Source organism: Podarcis bocagei (genome assembly GCF_964188305.1).
Source record: "Podarcis bocagei genome assembly, chromosome: 10".
In the NCBI taxonomy this organism is placed as follows: domain Eukaryota; kingdom Metazoa; phylum Chordata; class Lepidosauria; order Squamata; family Lacertidae; genus Podarcis; species Podarcis bocagei.
The window spans coordinates 24,730,441-24,751,321 of NC_138135.1; the positions used below are offsets into that span (position 1 = coordinate 24,730,441).

Genomic DNA, 20,881 nt, shown 5'->3' on the forward strand with positions numbered 1-20,881 from the left:
CTTGGCATAAGCACATTCACATATTTCTGCACAGACACAGAAAGAGGACACTGGCATCTAAGTTAGAGCTTTTATTTCGATTTCAAGCCTACTGGTACGCAGGCTAAGACCCTACCTGCCCGCGGACTGTCTCGCCAGAGTGGTACATGCTCTGGTTATCTCCCGCTTGGACTACTGCAATGCGCTCTATGTGGGGCTACCTTTGAAGGTGACCCGGAAACTACAACTAATCCAGAATGCGGCAGCTAGACTGGTGACTGGGAGTGGCCGCCGAAACCACATAACACCGGTCTTGAAAGACCTACACTGGCTCCCAGTACATTTCCGAGCACAATTCAAAGTGTTGGTGCTGACCTTTAAAGCCCTAAACGGCCTCGGCCCAGTATACCTGAAGGAGCGTCTCCACCTCCATCGTTCTGCCCGGACACTGAGGTCCAGCACCAAGGGCATTCTGGCGGTTCCCTCACTGTGAGAAGCCAAGTTACAGGGAACCATGAAGGGCCTTCTCAGCAGTGGCACCCACCCTGTGGAACGCCCTCCCACCAGATGTCAAAGAGAAAAATAACTACCAAACTTTTAGAAGATATCTAAAAGGGAAGCTTTTAATGTTTAATAGGTTCTTGTATTTTAGTGTTTTGTTGGAAGCCGCCCAGAGTGGCTGGGGAAACCCAGCCAGCTGGGCGGGGTATGTGTGTGTGTGTGTGTGTGTGTGTATTATTATTATTATTATTCAGTGGAGGCTGCGCTGCCATGAAATAAGAGAGTACCTTCTACTCACTCCCAACCATAGTCTTGCCCAATAATTTGTGGGTCTTGCATAAAGTTGACTACGGATGAGGTTCAAATTCCTGTTTTGCCATAAAGCTCACTAGGAGGTTGCAAGCAGAAAAGCAAGAGTTTCTGAACGCAGCATTTTGAGTCGGTTTCCTGCTGCACTGCCACAAACTGAACAGATCAAAATGCATGAAAAGGGAGGATGCCTACGTTATAGTTCTCAAGTTACACTGGCACATATCTTTCATAGTTGCATTTATATCCTGCCCCTCGAGTTAAAAACAAAAGAGGAATGTAAATGGGTAAAATTGATGGTAATTGCAGCCAGACGGGTTATAGCGAGTAATTGGAAAAATGCAGAAGAGCTAGGGGTGAACCAATGGAGGAAAAAACTGAATAGTATTATAATTTTAGAACACTTAACTGTGAAGATACATAGAATGAAAGGGCTTAAGGTCTGTGAGAAAGAGGAGAATTGGTTTGAGAAGATACTGAATTATTTGGGTAGGCTTGAACAATTTGGGGCAATTAAAATGTTAAAAGTTAAATAAACCTTGTGGAGGGAGGAGTGTTAAGGTATATAGAAGTGTACATGTGGTTGATTTGAATATGTTATTATTGAATATTATTGAATACAGTGGTGCCTCGCAAGACGAAATTAATCCGTTCCGCGAGTCTCTTCATCTAGCGGTTTTTTCGTCTTGCGAAGGAACCCTATTAGAGGCTTAGTGCTATTAGCGGTTTAGCGGCTATTAAAGGCTTAGCGGCTATTAAAGGCTTAGCGGATTAGCGGCTAAAAGGCTATTAGCGGCTTAGCGGCTTAGAAAAAGGGGGGGAAGCGAAAAAAAATCGGAACACTCGCAAGACGTTTTCGTCTTGCAAAGCAAGCCTATAGGGAAAATTGTCTTGCGAAGCAGCTCAAAAACGGAAAACCCTTTTGTCTAGCGGGTTTTCCGTCTTGCAAGGCATTCGTCTTGCAGGGCACCACTGTAGGTATATTATTGAATATGTATATTATTGAATATGTATGCCCAATGTATCAGCCACCTGGGGGGGTTTCACTGTTTGTGTTTTGGTGGTTGGAAATAAATAAATAGGACTTCCGGGTTAGCGCGATCGGCTAATGGCGGATTCCCTCCGAGCTCCGGAGGGAATCGGCTCCATGGAGGACGGGTCCTGTCGCGGTGGCGACGCGGGGACCCTCAGAAACCACAGGCGCGGAAGCCTGTGGACTTGGTGACTTGGCGGGCACCATTTGCGCCCCCCCCGACCCGCAAAGAAGCCTTTTTAAAGGCTTCTGAACGGGGGACGGAGAGTGGCGTGGTGCTGTGAGTAGACCGCTTCTTCTATGGAGTGAAGCCGCGAGCCATTGCCGGAGAGCGCTGACTTCTTTCCTTGAACATTTGGACTTTAAAAGAAACAACCCATGAGTAGTACGGAATTTGGACTTAAATTTACTATTTTTTGAATTTGGTACGACCGGGGGAAGCGTTAAAAGGAAGTCCGTCCCCCCGTCCTACAGGCAGTTCAAAGCAAGAATTGGATAACTAAGGTCGAGAGACTATTTCTATCTTTACGAGATAAAAGTTATTAATTTCACGATTTGGCATAAGAAGTTTTGTGCTGGAGGATAAGAGCTGAATTTTAGGAGTAGATGTGCAACCCCCCCGAGATCCGGGAGCGATCTGCGAGCGAGCTTGTGGAGGAGACAAAAGGAGTTTGACAGCTGTCAAACGAGCTGTCAAACTAGCTGTCAAAGCTAGAAAAATTCGTTTTTTTACTATCTCTGCTGGCTGAATTTGATACATTGGATTTTAAGTTGCTGGAAACAAAGAAGATTTATTTAAAAAGTATCTGGATTGTTGGAGAAAGATTACTAAGTAACCAGAATCCCTCTAAAGGGGTTCTGAGGCATTACAATGGCTGCAGATGGAAAAATACAGGCAGAGCTGGAAAAAATGTTCCTTCTCGTGGGAAGTTTACAAGATCAGAGTACAGCTTTGGCTACAGACATAACGACCTTAAATTTTAAAGTAAGCAAACTTGTTGACTGTGCCAATGATGTGACTCAAGAGAACTCTGCAGCTGAATTATCCGAAGATAATTCCGAAGATTTAGAGGAGCGGGAAGGAGGAGTTGAAGCATTGCAGGTGGAAAGAGACAACCAGAGGCCTACAATAAAGAACTACAAGGAAAACAAGATTTTGACAATGAGAAATTGGACTGAAATTAAGCATGAAGAATGGAGCGATCTCTTTATGGGGAGATTGGAAGAACTATGGATTACAAACTTGATCAAGATAAAAGTGGGAGCTTTTGGGACATTTGGACTTAAAAGAAGTAAGAAATATGATTTGAGCTCCGCTTTTGAAAAAGGAGGACTGGTTGGAAGCAATATAGATCTGGTTGGGACAGAGCTCCTCCGACACTTGATGATCGACATAAAGGACTACCAACAAAACCGGCAGAGAGGGACTGAGAGAGATTTGAGGGCCTTGGACGTGAGGAATCCAGGCTAAGAACTGATATTATGGACATATTTTGGGGATTGAAACCGGGAAAGGGGGGGGGGAGCTTTTGAATCCAAAGGGTGTATAATTTTATGTTGTTGTCTTTTTGTTAGTATGTTTAACAATTATTTAAAAAGTGGGAAATTTGTGGAAGGGAATTTGGGTCGACCCTAGAAAAAGATGTAAATATGAATTAATCAAGGTATAAATTTGGCTATTGGGGGGGGAAAAGGGGGAGATAAGAACTTGCTGAGTTAATTATTGGAATCAGGATGTATGAGGGGGAGGTGTGGGGAAGTCAGGGAAAGTGGTTAAGAAAGTAAGGATTTGAAATTATGCATGTTTGTATTTGTGGTTGTGTGTCTGTGTTTTGTTGTGTTTTCTGTGTCTTTATAAAATTTGAAAAACCAATAATTTTTTTTTAAAAAAAGGAAATAAATAAATGAATGAATGAATGGATAAATTTTTAAAAATTATACCCTGCCCCTTCTTCCTGCTGTGAAAGCTCCAGAAATTCAACTCTGTCTTAAATGCAAAATCAGAAGCGTTTCCAGCTTCATGGAATGGTCAAATAATAGGGGTGGGGCAGGGATGGGGAGCTGGGTAACAAATCAGTGTGAAAAGCACTTTGGGGATTGCTAAATCTGGGATGTGGTGCATCGCCTTCCCATCATACTTTTCCTGTTCCTCAGCAGTAAGTGGGTGTTATTTCAATGCCACAGAGAGGCCTGCTCGCTATTGCTCACTGTATCTTAATTAGCATTCAGTTCAACAGAAGCTTTGTAGGTATCCTTTATAGGTCATTTTCTCCAAGCCAACTGGCACAACATCCTTTGTTTGCAGCTCGGAGAAGACCAAGGCTCTTGTAACAAACCAGACTTATACTTGCCAACTTGACATGACTGAGGGTTCCCCCCTTGCCCTTTTCAAGTGGAAGCTGGATTCAACAGTGCTGGCTTTAATTAAATTGCTTCCAGGCCGGCCGACCTTTCAGTGAGAACAAGTGCGATGGAATTAGGGAGCAAGGCAACCAACCTTAGTGGTACCTTTCTTAAGCTAACACTCTTCAGAGGCTTTGGACTACAACTCCTATTAGCACCAGCCAACATGGCCAATGGTCAGGGGTGGGTGGAGAAGAAGTTCGTAACATCTGAAGGGCACCAGCTTGGGGAAGGCTGGTGTGGACCAGGGATGGGGATGACGACTTCAGTTCTAATTGCCAGGTCAATGAAGAAGTCCACTGTAGCCAGACCTTACAGGGTTGCTGTGAGGACAAAACAGGGAGGCTCCTCAGATGCTCCCTTGGACTCCTTGAAAAAAGGGAAGGGTACAAATGTGACAATAAATGTAAAATCTGTAAGTCTGTGTAACCAGGGAGGTTCATGTGATGCCTTCATTATATACCTTTATGTTCCTCTTCAACTAGGCCTTTGGCTGATTGATATCCGGTGCCCTTTTAAATGTGTTATGGGAGGAAGGATTCTTGCTTTGGTTTTGTTCTTATTTTTATTATGTATTTTGTGGTTTTTTTCTATGGTAATTTTATGTTGGGAACTGCCCTGAGATGATGATGATATTATTATTATTATTATTATTATTATTATTATTATTATTATTATTATTATTATTATTAATTTGTGCCCCATCCATCTGGCTGGGTTTCCCCAGCCACTCTGGGTGGTTTCCAACAAAGATTAAAAATACACTAAAATGTCAGCTCTATGGATGAAGGGTGGTATACAAATTAAATAAATAATAATAAGTCTGAACTTCTACAGAAAGTACCATTTTAGGTACATTAAGGTCATGATATAGATCTTTCTCATTTTTGAAGGTGACCATGTATAACATAATCTTGAAGTGCCTAAAATGGTCCCTTTTGGGGGGACAGAGGACCAGATTTGCAGCCCTTCCTTCCTTCCTTCCTTCCTTCCTTCCTTATACACCAGTCTCCTCCTCCTCCCTGCCATCCTCCTCCTTTTCACACTGATTCTCGTATGATACACACACACACTTACTGGACTTGGTTTGCACTCTCAGGATAAAGCGTGTGACTTAAGGTGCTGGTCTTTCCGAGGGGAATGAATCCGATGGGAATCTTACTGAAAGCTGCCTGGGAACAAGGGCAAAACAAATTTGCATCAGCGCCAGCTGAATCCAGCTCCCTTTCTGTGCAGAGGACAGCTGCGCCCGATTTCACTCCCCACCCCCCACCCCCAGGCAGGCTCTTCCTGAAAGGGAGGCAGTAATAAAGAATGACTCGGAACATCAGCCTCTCCGGACAGCCCCTCCGAATGCCAACTGGCTACAAAGCAGCCTTCTGTAGTCATTAGCCGCATTGTTACACACGCAGAGCCTGGCACGTCCTCTCCAAGCAATGTATAGATTCTGTCAGCAACCTGCCATCTCCTAAAAGACTGAAGGTGGCACCCGAAGCGTGGCTGCGCTCAGGCTGCATTTCATCTCCAAGCAAAGCGCGGCCGAGACAGGAAATTCGGTAATGCAGAATGTCTTTCTCCGCGAAGGGGAATATTAAAATAAGGCGCCCTGGCAATCAAGTCGGGAGGTTATTATTACACACCAATCAAGCAGCCCTTTTCCAAACAGACAGATTGACAGTCTTTATCTTTGACTCTGCAAATTGGGGGAGCAGGCAACAGAATGAGGTGATCTGCTAATAAGGGAGGGTCACATGCTGGGTTGCGGCTCGGACGCGACTGGAAGGTTCAAACACAGCTCTGTCTCTAGACATGCTGCCTGGCTGGAAGTCACTGCCTGCATTGTTCTCCCAGTCAACGCCCGGCTGCTAAGGCCACGTTACTATAGAGTACACATGTATGTGCACACACATGCAAACCAAGAGCTGTGCTCCTTCAAGTACGCCAGCAAATCAATGTTAATGACTGTGCAACCACGACACCTTGGCTCTCTGCAGAAGACTGCAGCTTGCAGCACAGTGATTCAGCAAATCCAACTCATTTTCTGAAGCGCTCCATCTGCTTCCATGCCTTTCTGTTGCAGCCTCTCTTACAACCAGTCTCCTTCCTCATCTCATTATCTCTTCTGTCCCCTTATACTTCAGAGCAGATGGCCCAGTGTCAAACGAACAGAGAGACACAGCGATTTTGCCTACAGTACTAACCACAGCCTGCCAAGAGGTGTTAGCTACCTGGAGATTGCGGTGCTGGCGAGTGCCGGGCCTTTTTTGGGTCACAGACTTGCACCAGCAGAACAGGTGCACAATATTCAGGGAGTTTGGGGTTACTGTGAGCTATGATGGGGTGCACCGTTCTAGCGTGCAAAGTGAAAGGGGGATAAGAAAGAAAATTCAAGGGAAGTGTTTTGTCATGGGAGGTAGCAAAACTTCATTTCCCGCCGAGCCAACATGCAATCTAGAAGCTGCATGGAAATGAAAGGGTGAGGTCAAGCATGCTGGAACTAGACAAAATCTTCAAACAAAAGCATAACTTGATCTCTACTGTCCTCTTAGTCTGAACTAGAACTGTACTGCAATGAAACAGAGAAGCTGCTCTTTAGTTATGCGCCATCAATAGCTGGGAAGATGAACTTTTTTAAAAAAAAGAATATAACATTGCTCATGGCTTGGCTTGACGAATAACCTGGCCAATGGCTGTAGAGTGTGATCTCTGTTTGCTTGCCCATTATTCTCCCTAGCTGGTTAAGGGATCCAGTTATTATCTCTTGCCTGGGAAAGCAGGCTGACGGAGGGGGCTGCCATCTCCTGAAACTCGCTCTGTCCAGTCGAGAGAATCAAGTTCATGGAGTTTATTGTGAGCTCCAACCGTTAGCTAAAAGGGTCTGTCACTGTACAGAGAGAGGAGGCATCTGATGACTACTGCCTCCGGGGCAACCATAAATGGACAGCAATAGGGAAAGACAGCAACCCTTCCTCACTGATAGGAAACAGAGACTGACATGAAAAGGCCAAGATTACACAGCACTGTAGCTCAGATCCACTGCTCCTTTATCCAGGAATTGCTCCGTTTCCAGGAGATGGGGGAGGAGAGGAATGGTCCTCCATTAAGCAGCAAAGCTGTCGCAGCATATTATTACTTTTCCTGGTTTCTTTTTTCAAGTGTAGAGATTTGAAAGCTTACAATTTCTCAAAGGAAGAAAGGTAATTCTTTGCACCGAAGCTGAAATATAAATTTTGTCTCTCCATAAGCAGGCAAAAGCTCTGTACAGCAGGCACAATTCTAGTTGCTAACAGCCTCCTGGGATCTCAGAGAGAATCATTAAATTGCACTTTCTGTCTTTCTCTTTTTTCCTTTTGGTCAGGTACTGATAAGACATTGTGGAATACAATTCTGTTAACAAGCAGCCTGATACGCTTTATGCAATGCACCCCTGCTGGTGTATGGATTTCACCCAAAGCTTGCTTCCAAAGGGAATGCAAACAGTCACTGGTTCCACTTTCACTTTACCTGACTACTGGTCCAGAGGAATACTTGTTTTGCAAATCTGGACAAATGCCTGTTCGAAAGTTTTGCATTCAAAACTACCCTGCTGTGCTTACCAGGAACTCCACAAAACTGGGGCAAGAAGCTACTTCCAAGACAAAGGCCTAATTAATTCTCAATAAGCCAACAAACCTGCAGCAAGGCTGTACCATTTCATATTGTATGTGGGGACTGCATGACTGATTGCTCTTGCTCCATATGAAACAAGTCTCTCTACACAGAAAGCCAGCATCTCAGTGAGAAGAATTTTGGGCCTAGCCTTCCTGTCAACATGCTACAATTCTAAAAATTGTTTTTGTATGGAGGAGCGTTCCATCACATGAAGCCCCCACATGCATTCTGGGGTGCTACACCCCAGACACAGACTGACTTCCCTGGGCCCAAGACAGACAGATGAAACTGCAAGCCACAAGCAGGGTCAGCCTAACCAAAAAGACAAGACAATGAGACTATAGAATGCTTTGGATTTTCCTGTTAAAAAGGCAACAGAAGAAAACACCTTACCTCATCCATCCTTCGGAGAAGGCCAGTTATGACCTGAAAGAAAAAAACTTTTTTAGCTACCATCGGTAAAATGAACCAGAACTTGCCTTCCTTCTTCAAATGAACAGATGACACACTACCAAACATTGATGTATCCTACAATTTTTGCTCCAGTTACCTACTTATTACATTTACATATCACCCTTTCCTCCAGGGCGCTCAAGGAAGTGTGCATGGTTCTCCCTGCTCACAATAACCCTGTGAGGTAGGTTAAGGCTGAGAGACAGGGACTGGCCCAAGGCCACCCAGTGAACTTCCGGGCTGAATGGGGATTTGAATCCTGGGCTCCCAGGTCCCAGACTGACATTCTAACTGATACACCACATGATGCTTCGAATGGTTATTGGGAATCAGGATGAGAGGAATCTTGGAGTGCATGAAGGTGGAGGAAAAGCTTCTCCTATCGAGAATCCTCCCCCATGGGGAGAAATGTAGAAGAATTCTTGCAGTACCTCTTGCAATGTTCCATCCCCTCCTGCAACGATTATCATGTCTGTGTTTTCCATCAGCTCCAACAACTTCTTCGCTTGCCCTTCATAATCTGTCTGTGATAAATACAGAGAGGCCAGAAACATGTTGGGTGGTATTAATACTCAGATCGGACCCGGTGAAAAGCAAGGACTTGGGTCCACTAATTTCCATGGGTCTCATGATTGCGACTAACATTGGGTATTGGCTGCCCAAAAAGAAAACCTTTCATCTCCATATGAACACACGTACATCTAATACTCAGCACAACAGCACACATCTTCTCATTTATGAATTTCAAAGTTTTGCATCATCCCTCTTAAAGCGCCCCCCCCCCCATATACAGGATGTAACACAGAGAAATCCCTACAATATATATGCTCAACTAAGATAAATATAACCCATGCTGTTTCTAAATTAGAAGTGCCAAACTCAAAACATGTAATCACTTTTTCCGTTCAAAGAAGTTGGCTGTTTTTGCAGGACTAATTGATGGTTTTTGACGTCTCTTCAAATGGGTAGCTTCTGAGAACCATGCCTTCTTATTCAGCCAACAATCTCTGCTAGATTATTTCTAAAAGCAAACAGCACCACCTATTGAACTAACCCACACTACATCCTGAGGCAATGGAGGGGGGGATTTGCAACCGTCTCCCATCCACGTATTGAGAGACAACATCCTACTTGACTCATGAACCCTTCCAATTTACAAGATAACCACATGGAATGATAAAATATTTTGTGATCCAATGGGGAAGATCCCATGCATATTGATGGGATTAGATAAATCACCTCTAGCTACTTGCATACCAAAGCTGGGGGGAAAGTTGCTGCTTGAAACTCTGGAGGGCTATTATCTGTTTGAGTAGACAGCCTTGAAATAGATGGACTAATGTGACTCAGTATAAGGGCAGCTTCAAATGCTCACTACTGAAATTCCTAGGAATGTGCCCATTAGCCCTGCCGACCTGATCCCAGGGTTAGGCATTTCCTGAGCAGAATGCCCTCTTGCCTCTGAGTGGAGAAAGGACATACTTCTGCTAGCACAATATAATCTCAAAACAGTTCAGTCTTCCCTTCCTTAGGAAGGCTCTCTTGTCTTTTTATGTTCTCATCAGAGATGCTGAGTTTTTTTTTCTTATCTGAGAGGCCATTAAAGGTGTTTAAAAAAGGACTGCTCAATCTCAAGTGCCCTGTGGCAATTTTATGAGCTCTCGTGCATGAGAATGAACTTTTCTCAGGCAGAGTCATCAACTCTTCTCTTTGCCTACAGGCCTTGGTGGCTCTCTCGCCAAAATCTTGTATATATTCTCCATCGCCCTTGAGTCAATGAAATGAAAGCAAGATAACAACATTCCCAAAAAACCCAAACCAAAACACAAAACATGGCACTGGCTTTTGTTGTTGTTGTTTAGTCGTGTCCGACTCTTTGTGACCCCATGACCAGAGCACGCCAGGCACTTCTGTCCTCCACTGCCTCCCGCAGTTTGGTCAAACTCATGCTGGTAGCTTTGAGAACACTGTCCAACCATCTCGTCCTCTGCCGTCCCCTTCTCCTTGTTCCCTCCATCAGGGTCTTTTCTAGGGAATCTTCTCTTCTCATGAGGTGGCCAAAGTATTGGAGCCTCAGCTTCAGGATCTGTCCTTCCAGTGAGCACTCAGGGCTGATTTCCTTAAGAATGGATAGGTTTGATCTTCTTGCAGTCCATGGGACTCTCAAGAGTCTTCTCCAGCACCAGCACTGGTTTTAAAATAAGAAAAAATACAACTCCTCCCCAACTTGAGCACTTAGACTCTTTATCTTTCATTTCACCTCTAGTGACAGATGGATTCTGGCCAATATATACCGGGAAGAGGAAATAGTCGCTAGGAGAAGAAAACACAAGTCCATTCTCTGTCTTTACCTTAACCACAGTCACATCCAGACCAGACAAGTGAAGAATTGGGGCTGCGTTCTTTTCAAAAAGACTCCTGGCTTTGCTAGAAAATTAACAGAAGTGTGAGGTCACTTTATGGTAGTCCACCCCCCCCCCACATAAAAAATACCCTCAATTGTTGACTAAAACCAAAATCATGTTCATAACAGCAACAGGCTATTCTGCAGATCCTTGGCAAAAAGCCGTCATGGGATGGGGGCACCTTTATTTCATCAGTATAAAGGTGGATATTTGACTGGAGTGAGGTTTTGTATGCAGAATGAGTCATTCATACACAGTTCTCAGTCGCAAGATACCTGGGAAACAATGATAACTGAATACGTGATGACAGAAGCAAAGAGCAAATTAGTGGAAGTGAGGGGGTAGAAGGAGGAACACTGGGCAGTGCTGGAGTCAGATAAATCTATGCATTTTATTTATCACATGACATTATTATCCCACCCGTCTTCCAAGGACTGCTCCTAATTTAATTCAAGCAAACGCCCCTGTGAGATGAGAGGTAGGTAACACAGAGATGGCAACTGCCCCAAAATCATCCAGTGAGCTTCACGGATGAGCAGGGATTTGAACCCGGGTCTTCCAGGTCCTACTCCAACACGTCAACTGCTACCCCACAGTGATTCTCGATGGTTTTATGAGGCGATACAAGTCACTGCCCTGTGTTTGTAAGTGAATTTGTGAATTCACTGCTACTAGCTTGTGTTTCCAGGGACATTTTTAGAGGGCATCAGCATAGGACTTTCTCTTCTTCAAAAAAGAAGCTATTTACTAGCAAACAGTAAGTTCCGAAGAAAGTCCTTCTGAACTCTAGAATTATTCAAGGATGGAAAACCTGTGCCATCACCACACTTTACATTTTTGCTCCTCTTTTCCTCCAAGGTGCTCCCAAGCCCCTACTTCATCTCTGCAACAACTCTGTGAGGTAGACTAGTCTGAGAGATGGTGACAGGCCTAAGCTCAGCCAGTAAGCTTCATGGCTATGTCCCGTCATCCCAAGTCCAATGCTCATCTTGCCACTTTTCTATTATGGCTTTAGAAACTTTAGGTATTTCCTCCCAACAACCCTGCCTGCCACCCCAAATAATAAGCCCTCAAGCAATTAATGTATTATTACCCAACTAATGAGATATAGAATACTTGCCCTCGGTTGGTAAGATGCAAATTCTACTTTTAAAAGAGAAATATCACTTGCTTTTTTATTATTATTCAGCAACATTAATACAAAAACTTCACCTGACCTTGTTTTGGTAATGCTCTCGTGCATTTTAATGCCTGCTGATGCATAATAAATAACCATGGTATTAATTATGAATTATCCTGCAAAAATTATTTTGAGCACCCAGGGAAAAGAAAACAAGACTTTAAGTAAGGGACATCTTCCAAACAATGTGTCGTTTGTAAGACTTACCCCCTATCAAAAATAAGCCTAAGCTAGAATTTGCAGTTTAGGTCAACGAGACAATCTTTTTAAGCGGGGTGGCTTGGCCTCCTAAGCAAAAAATCCCTTCCTGGTCCTAAAATGAGTAACAGTGCCCCGAAAGGACTAGGTGAGCAGCCTGGGAGTCATTTTGGACTCTCAGTTGTCCGTGGAGGCTCAAATCAATTCTGTGTCCAAGGCAGCTATCTTCCAGCTCCACCTGGTACGCCAGCTGAGATCCTACCTGCCCACCGACTGTCTTGCCAGAGTGGTGCATGCTCTGGTTATCTCCCGCTTGGACTACTGCAATGCGCTGTACATGGGGCTACCTTTGAAGGTGACTTGGAAACTGCAACTAATCCAGAATGCGGCAGCTAGACTGGTGACTGGGAGCGGCCGCCAGGACCATATAATACTGGTCCTGAAAGACCTACATTGACTCCCAGTTGGTTTCCAAGCACAATACAAAGTGTTGGTGCTGACCTTTAAAGCCCTAAATGGCCTTAGTCCAGTATACCTGAAGGAGCATCCCCACTCCCATTGTTCAACCCGGTCACTGAGGTCCAGCTCCGAGTGCCTTCTGGCCATTTTCTCACTGCGAGGCATGAAACTACAGGGAGGGCCTTCTCGGTACTGGTGCCTGTCCTGTGGATTGCCCTCTCATCAGATGTCAAACTGATAAACAACTATGGCTTTTAGAAGACATCTGAAGGATGCCCTGTACAGGGAAGCTTTTACTGCTTGAGGTTTTATTGTGTTCTTAATATTTTATTGGGAGCTGCCCAAAGTGGCTGTAAGATGGGCGGCATATAAATAATAAAATGATGGTGAAGATGCCAGCCATCGGGAGCCACATTTATTGACAAAAAAAGCCCCAATGGGTTTAAAACCAATACGCCTGCTAAATCTTTGACCTTGAAATAGCTTTTGCACACGACGGCCATTTGCTACCGCTATACCAGAAAATAGGCACAGCGTGGCTTCAGGGGCACTACATCAGCATGCACAACATCTGAGCATGCCCCTCTATTTGGGAACATCTTAATCTCATTCATAGAGTGAGAATGCTGATGACATTAATGCGGAATATGGAGTGGGATAGGGGAGTGAGAAGAACTATATGATTTGGGGTTTATGTTAACTTTAGCAAGCAGGCCCATTTTAACTGGGGTTTCTCAATCAGCTGAAGAAGTTCGATAACATTAGGTTCAGGGGAGGATAGGAAGTAAGGCTTTGGTTCCCATGAATGACTTGCCCTGATGAAAGCAAAACCAAAGTATATGAAAAGGTGCCAGGTGGCTGGGAAAGGGAATCTTACCCTTTGCAAGCTGCAGGGTTGAGAAACACGGTTGCTTTCTTGATCTGCATGCTGGAAGGAAGAATCTGGTTGCCAAACGCCTAATAATGGAGAGAAAGCTTCTCATTATTAAAGAATAAAAATCCATCTCTTTTTGGTGCTGAACAATTCTGGGTTATTTCAGGGATTACAGGGCCCCTCTCCCACCCCACACAAATGGCTTCAGTGAGGGGGGAGCAAAGCCTGCTTTACTGAGCTCCGTCCCAGCCAGCAGCCAGCAAAAGGCCACCTAGATGCCTAATTCAGCCTTATGTTCTGCAAACTCTAGTCAGCTTACATTGACAACTTGCAAGGGAACTGCAAAGGTACATCTGCATGCAGTTAGTTCCACTGAAAACAATGTGAGCCCTATACACTGACAGCTTGCTCTGCCTCTTTGTCCCACTTTGATGCAAGCTGCGTGACAAGTATAGGCCCCAGGCAAATATAATAATAATAATAATCAATGAATTTATTCTCAACACTTTGGGTGAAGAGATATAAAGCGAGGCAGCTGAAGCAATTGTTTTAAGAGAGCTCTGTAGATTTTCAAAGAAGCAATTCATAGCAATTATCAGCATCACTGAGGCTATTAGAGTAGAGGATTAAAAAATTTGTTAGAATTTAATGCTCAACTCTGTTCTATTTATTTTACCGCGGTGGAAACGAGAAGGCAGAAGGCATGCGAGAAACAGTGATTCATGGGGGCAAAGGACAGAGGAAATCAAACTGGCATGTTATCTAAAGAACAGATGGGAAAAGTCAGTGATTAATTCTATTACTTTTGCATTCTTGGGGGAAATCATGGAAAAAGAGTGTCTGCATTCATAATTCTGAGGTCTGTTACAGCTGTTAGAAACATCTAATTATTTACTTGATGGGGGAGTGATATATTTGCTTGCTCTGAACAAACAACCTGTCTCTTCTACAAATTATACTGTTGGCAGACTTGCTTTTTATGCAGGCTCTGCTCTCATGCTTTCAAGTTTTAAAGAGGAAGACTAAAAAAACAAACCACTTCAAGACCCTTTGTAATCATTTACTAACCCAAAACACTGGCTGCAGGGTAGGCGCTTGTAAACTGATTTTATTTCCTGTTTGATCATTCCATCCTTCACACTACTCCCCCCTGCAACCCGGCCCACAAATACACTAAAACAACATTGCAGACAATAACTGAATATTCCCTAAACCTGTTTGATGCAAAGGTAAGTGAAATAACAGACACATTCGCACACCATGATAAGCCAAGGTTAAGCTTGGTTTCCCCGTGGTGTCCACATCTGGGATCCTGACTTATTAAGAAGCACGGATTCATAATCAAACATCAAACCATGGTTTAAGGCTGGCTGGCATGAAGAAAAACCCAGCTGGATCAGGCCAAGGGCTAATCGAGGCCAGCATCCTGTTCTCACAGTTGCCAACCAGATGCCAATGGGAAGCAGAACATCATCATCGCCATCATCATTTATTAAATCTGTATACCACCTTCCAACTAAATATCCCAAGGCAGAAAAATACAAAATAAGAATACAAAATGCAGCTCAAACTGTCTTGCCCTGGTAAGCAACCTGGCTGTCGAATTCTGCACCGAGTTTCTGAACCATCTTCAAAGGCAGCCCTACATATAATGCATTGCAGTAATGTAACCTAGAGGTTACCTGAGCTGAGACAACAGAAGTTAGGCTATCCCTGTCCAGATAGGGGAGCAGCTGGGCCACCAGCCGAAGCTGATGGAAGGCACTCCATGGCCACCAAGGCCACCTTAGCCTCAAGTGACAGCAAGGGATCTAGAAGTATCACCAAGCTGCGTATCTGCTCCTTCAGAGGAATCGTAACCCCATCAAGAGCAGGCAGTCTCCCATCCATCCGGACTAAGGAACCACCTACTTAGAATGCCTCAGTCTTATTTAGATTGAGCTTCAGTTTGTCAGCGCTCATCCAGTCCATTACCAGGGCAAGACAATGGTCCAGCACATCTATTGCCTCACCTGCAGATGTTAAGGAGAAGCAGAGTTAAGTGCAACAGTGCCCTCCCCATCTGTGACTGCCAGCAACTGGTATTCAGAGACAAACTGGTTCTAACAATAGATATAGAACATAGCCACCATGGCTAGAACACAAGCGATCCCGGCTTGTGAGGGAGCAGAACAAGATTCCAGCTTTGGACACGGCAGGAAGTCAAGCTTCACTATGGCTTGGTGGTTTGTTTCTGTTGCTCAAGCCAGGGGAGAAGCAAAGTGGGAGCAATCAAGCAACGTGCACTCATTCCGACTAAGCCAGTGACCCTGGTTTATTGAGATCTGCAAACGCAGCCAGTATTCAAGACACAGTCAGTGTTCAAGAAGGACACTGACAAACTGGAACGTGTCCAGAGGAGGGCAACCAAAATGGTCAAAGGCCTGGAAACGATGCCTTATGAGGAACGGCTAAGGGAGCTGGGCATGTTTAGCCCGGAGAAGAGGAGGTTAAGGGGTGATATGATAGCCATGTTCAAATATATAAAAGGATGTCACATAGAGGAGGGAGAAAGGTTGTTTTCTGCTGCTCCAGAGAAGCGGACACGGAGCAATGGATCCAAACTACAAGAAAGAAGATTCCACCTAAACATTAGGAAGAACTTCCTGACAGTAAGAGCTGTTCGACAGTGGAATTTGCTGCCAAGGAGTGTGGTGGAGTCTCCTACTTTGGAGGTCTTTAAGCAGAGGCTTGACAACCATGTGTCAGGAGTGCTCTGATGATGTTTCCTGCTTGGCAGGGGGTTGGACTCGATGGCCCTTGTGGTGTCTTCCAACTCTAGGATTCTATGATTCTATTCTATGATTCTATGACCGTGGTGCTGCATCTGTGATGGCACCTTTCAAGTGTTATTCGCACGACGGCAACATCAAGCGTGGATTTGCATGCGCAAAGCAGGCCTCCGTTGCTCCTTGCTATAAAAACTATTTCACCCCTTTGAATTTCACATCCCAATAAACTCCCCCGAAGTATAAGTTTCATTTTCAGACCACAAAGAAGGGCAGTTTCCATGTTACAGTGCTGCAATATACTACTGGGAACATAATAAGGAGTATTTTAAAAGTTTTTAAAATAAGGAGTATTTTAAAAAGTTTGTGTTTGCCAAAATGAATATGCACATCTATTTGGATGAGCATATCCAGTTCAGCAAAATACAAGAGACACAAATTTCAGACAGAATCCGAAGTATTTTATTTCCCAATGGCCAATGAGATGGCCATAAATCTTTGGCCAGAGAAACTACAAATAAAAAACGGGGGGAGGGTACTCCACATAAAAGGCACAATTGGGTGTTTATGAAAATTTATAGCAAGGAGGGAAAAACATGATTTCAAGTATCTGTTTGCTTTTTCTTTTTTAAAAAAAACTGCACTTTTGCATAAATGTCATAAGGCAGTAATAGATTAAGAACACAGTATTACAATAAAAGTATCAAATACATCACTAAGAGCTGGTTGGCAAGGAATCTTAGGTTTGAAAGGCCTGTCTAAATAATATAGTTTTTAGAAGACGTCTAAATGAGCAGGATGCTTCTGCCGAACCTCTATTGGGAAGGAGTTCCACAAGTCAGAGCCTGACATATTAAAGGCTTGTTCCCTCAGGGCCAGCCAAACTTCAAGAGCATTTGGGACTACAAAGAGTGCCCTCCAATAATAATAAAATCAATTTGGTTTTTCCTGCTTCGTTGGAACGTTTTGGTCCTGCCTTGTTGTATAGGTACCAGAGTACCAGGTCCAATCAGAATAAGAAAAGCTACATGCTAGTTGCTCTCCATTCTGCCAGTTGATGAAATGCGATTTCAATCTCCAGAATTTTCAGTCCTGTCACTGCTGGCCCACAAGTTTACCTAACAAAAGCAATACAGGTAATCAAGTTTCCCAAACTCTTACTGAATATATTCCACTTTCGTGATGCTCATGAATAATTTGTGATGGCACTGAACTGAGGCGTAATTAGGTGCAAAGGGGGGAAGTGTCTTCTGGTATTTGAGCAGAAGAATACAGAGAGTCCCTTTGGCAGGCTAGTCACGTAGAGGAGACCTGCTGGGAGAATCTCCAGAATCCTGCACAAGAGAGATAAGGAGAGGATTTTAATCTAATTTGATCTTGTTAAATGGTATTACCTGGGCTTCTTGGCACGCAGCTCTCCTTAGCAGGTTATCGCTATCAGGAGGAGGAAGAAGAAAAAGAACAGTGTTTTAGATAGCGCAAGTTGAGGGGAGGGATAAATAGATGGAAACACACATTTAAAAATACCTACTTTTACTGCTTTGGCACACAAAACACAGACCGAACTTTCCAAAGGGGCTACTTGCCAAAAACACATAACTATTTAAATGTCAACGTTTTGACATCACCTTAGCTTTCGTCACTTCTTGGACCATGTCTTCATTACCAAAGAGCCAGATTCCACCCGCAATGAGATTATTTAATTGACCAAACTGAACCGCACCATTGTATAAACAGCAAGTTACTGACCAAAATTCCTCCGGTCTAACTTGTGAGTGGAATTAACCAACTGCCCAGCCTGCTAGCACATCAGTGGCCAAATTATTCCTTTTTCTGACAGAAGCACCATGTTAGCTGCAGCACTACCAATGAAGTGTATATAGTCATCAAATTACCAAGAACGTACACCTGCACTTGCCAATATCCTTCCCTCCCTGCTTGTCTCCCCATCCTGTTTGCTGTTTTCCCTCATTGTCTAAATTGTATGTACCTTGCCTTGGTGGCAAGGACCTGACTATTTTTTGAGTTGCCATAATATAAAATGTGCCCACTCAGCAAGTCTCAGGAATAAGTGGAAAAAACACCTGACATGGCAAAATGGTGTCATGGCAGGGAATCAATAAAGACCTCTGGCCCTGCCCACCAGTGACATGGGGTCCCCAGAAGGTTGCCTACAAGAGAATACAGTGGTACCTCAGGTTACGTACGCTTCAGGTTACATACGCTTCAGTTTACACACTCTGCTAACCCAGAAATAGAGCTTCAGGTTAAGAACTTTGCTTCAGGATAAGAACAGAAACATGCGCACACCCAACCGAAGCATGGGGCGCCCTCCGGAGGACTCCTCGTGCTTTGGGCTACAGGCTGCCGCCCCAGCCTCGCGTGCTCGGTGGGACCTCCCACCGGGCGCGCAAGGCTTGCGCACACCCGCCCGAAGCACGGGGCGCCCTCCGGAGGGCGCCCCGTGCTTCGGGCTGCAGGCTGCTGCCCGCAAGCTTTGTGAGCCCGCGGGACCTCCCGCCGGGCTTGCAAAGCTTGCGGATAGCTTCCTGAAGCCTGGAGAGCGAGAGGGGTCAGTGCGCACCGATGCCTCTCGCTTTCCAGGCTTCAGCGAAAGCCTGCATTCGCCCCATAGGACGCACACACATTTCCCCTTCATTTTTGGAGGGGGAAAGTGCGTCCTATGGGGCGAAAAATACGGTAAACGTATTAAACAAATAAATGGAAACTCGCTGCTTCTCTTTGCGCCACTTAGCCATCTTTTCCAAAGATAACTCTCCACGTAGTCATTAAAATGGGGCTTGAAGTGCTATGTAGTTCAAGGGTGAAGAACGGCGATAGGAAAGTCAACTTTTGGAAGCACCTCTCTCTGTGGAAGTGGCATCCCTGTTCTGATTTGTGCAGCCTGAAGCGTTCTGGGTTTGCGGCTTTCATCTCTCAAGGATTAAGGGCCAAGCTGGTAAAAGCCCAAGAGGTGCCTGCCTGCCTGCCTGCAGCTCAGAGTGGCTGGGGTCAGGGAGCAGGAGGCCAGAGGGCAAATGGGCACTCACTCGGTTTACAGCAGGGCAGTGCTCTCCTTGGCTCCTGGTGCCAAAAGGTCCAGGCAGCACTCCTTTCAATTCCGCTCTGATGATATGCTGCACATTTTTGTTAATACGCAGCAATTTACGGGGCTCATTCCAGAACAACTCGCTCGCAGACTTTCCCCCCCTTTCTCTACTTATTCCACTTTTTAAAGCCGTGTAACTCGTTCTGCCTTACCAGCATTTACTGCCACGGTAGCTTTTCTCACGTTACAGAAAATTGATTTTAGATGAAGAATCAATCTGGAGAAATTCAAACTAAGGAGCGAGAGAAACTCTGTCAATAGGAAACCTTTAGTGAAAATAATGGGACAAACAGAAATAAGCTTCCTAAGCGAGAGAACGCATAAATAATATATTACTCCAATTCATGCCTAATTGGAATATTTATCAAAGTTTTCCTTAGAGGCAGTAGCGCTCCCCTTAACATAATGTTTGCTCTTCACATTCCAAGGAATAAATCATGTGTGTTAAGCAACAGGAACATTTTTTCTTTCTTTTTTTACAAGAATGGCAGGCTATTGACTAATTGCAGTAATTTTTACTAAGTACTACTTAAAAACCAACTCTAGTGCCGAAATGAATTGGACAGCCCTACTCCATCTTATCTACCCATGTACAGAGAGGCACCGCAAACAAACATGTATTTATTATAAGGGCAAAATTCTCAGCACCTCTCCCCACCCCCAGCATGTGATAGCTTTGAAGCAAACACGAGAGAGACCATTCTTATTATAAGATTCCCCATTGAACCTGCTAAGTATCTGATCAGCTAGCAAAGCCTAAGGAAAGTACAGTGGTGCCCCACAAGACGAAATTAATTCGTTCCGCAATTTTTGTCGTCTAGCGAATTTTTCGTCTTGCGAATCACGAAATCCCATAGGAATGCATTGAAAATCAATTAATGCGTTCCTATGGTCAAAAAAAGTCGAAACAAAGCCAAATTTGGTACAACAAGTGTTTATTAACTGCTCTTTAAAGTCACACATACTGTAAAGAGCAGTTCAAAAATTGAAGGGAAAATAAATTAACTTTATAAACAAAACATGTCTTTGTTTTTAGACAAAGGAAACAAAGCCGTGAGACGTTTTCGTCTTGCGAAGCAAGCCCATAGGGAAATTTCGTCTTGCGAGGCAAATCGAAAATGGAAAAACCTTTCGTCTAGCGAGTTTTTTGTCTTGCGAGGCATTCGTCTTGCGAGGTACCACTGTAAGTCTTGGCTGATGATGCGCAGTGGTAGGGCAACAGGAATGCAATGAATGCATCCACATCAACTGTTTTCATGGACTTCCTGCTTATAATCGTTTGGTGTTCCTCAATGTCAGGAGAAAGAGAAGCTTTACAGAGGATGCTGAAGTTGGACTAGCACCAGTCTCAAGGTTAGAAGTCACAGCACTGACCTTTGAGACAAGGTTGTGAAGAATGGGTGGGCTCAGGGATGTTAATTATTTTAACTTCGCCTTGCAGGTCAGCAAGTGGCAAGCACAGCCTGCTGAAAGCTAGGGCTCTTGGGTCCCATTTATTTCCATTAGTCTTACTAAATAAGTCACCTGGAGTACGTACACACACACACACACACACACAC

At 44.3% G+C, this 20,881-nt stretch overlaps 1 protein-coding gene across 3 annotated transcripts in view; it reads right to left on the reverse strand.

Annotated features, from left to right (window-relative positions):
• The window catches only part of AGK (acylglycerol kinase), a 40,135-nt gene that overhangs the window by 10,392 nt on the left and 8,862 nt on the right, over nucleotides 1–20,881 (reverse strand). The window contains exons 3-8 of one of the 3 annotated variants that reach the window (XM_081212061.1): nucleotides 17,608–17,647; nucleotides 13,449–13,528; nucleotides 10,681–10,756; nucleotides 8,761–8,853; nucleotides 8,270–8,302; nucleotides 5,303–5,397 (exon numbers count right to left, since the gene is read on the reverse strand). In XM_081212061.1, the coding sequence (XP_081068187.1) occupies nucleotides 5,303–5,397; nucleotides 8,270–8,302; nucleotides 8,761–8,853; nucleotides 10,681–10,756; nucleotides 13,449–13,528; nucleotides 17,608–17,647 (417 nt within the window). Of the gene's footprint in view, nucleotides 1–5,302; nucleotides 5,398–8,269; nucleotides 8,303–8,760; nucleotides 8,854–10,680; nucleotides 10,757–13,448; nucleotides 13,529–17,374; nucleotides 17,548–17,607; nucleotides 17,648–20,881 lie in introns of all 3 variants that reach the window. The other 2 variants (XM_081212062.1, XM_081212060.1) reach the window with 2 other exon arrangements.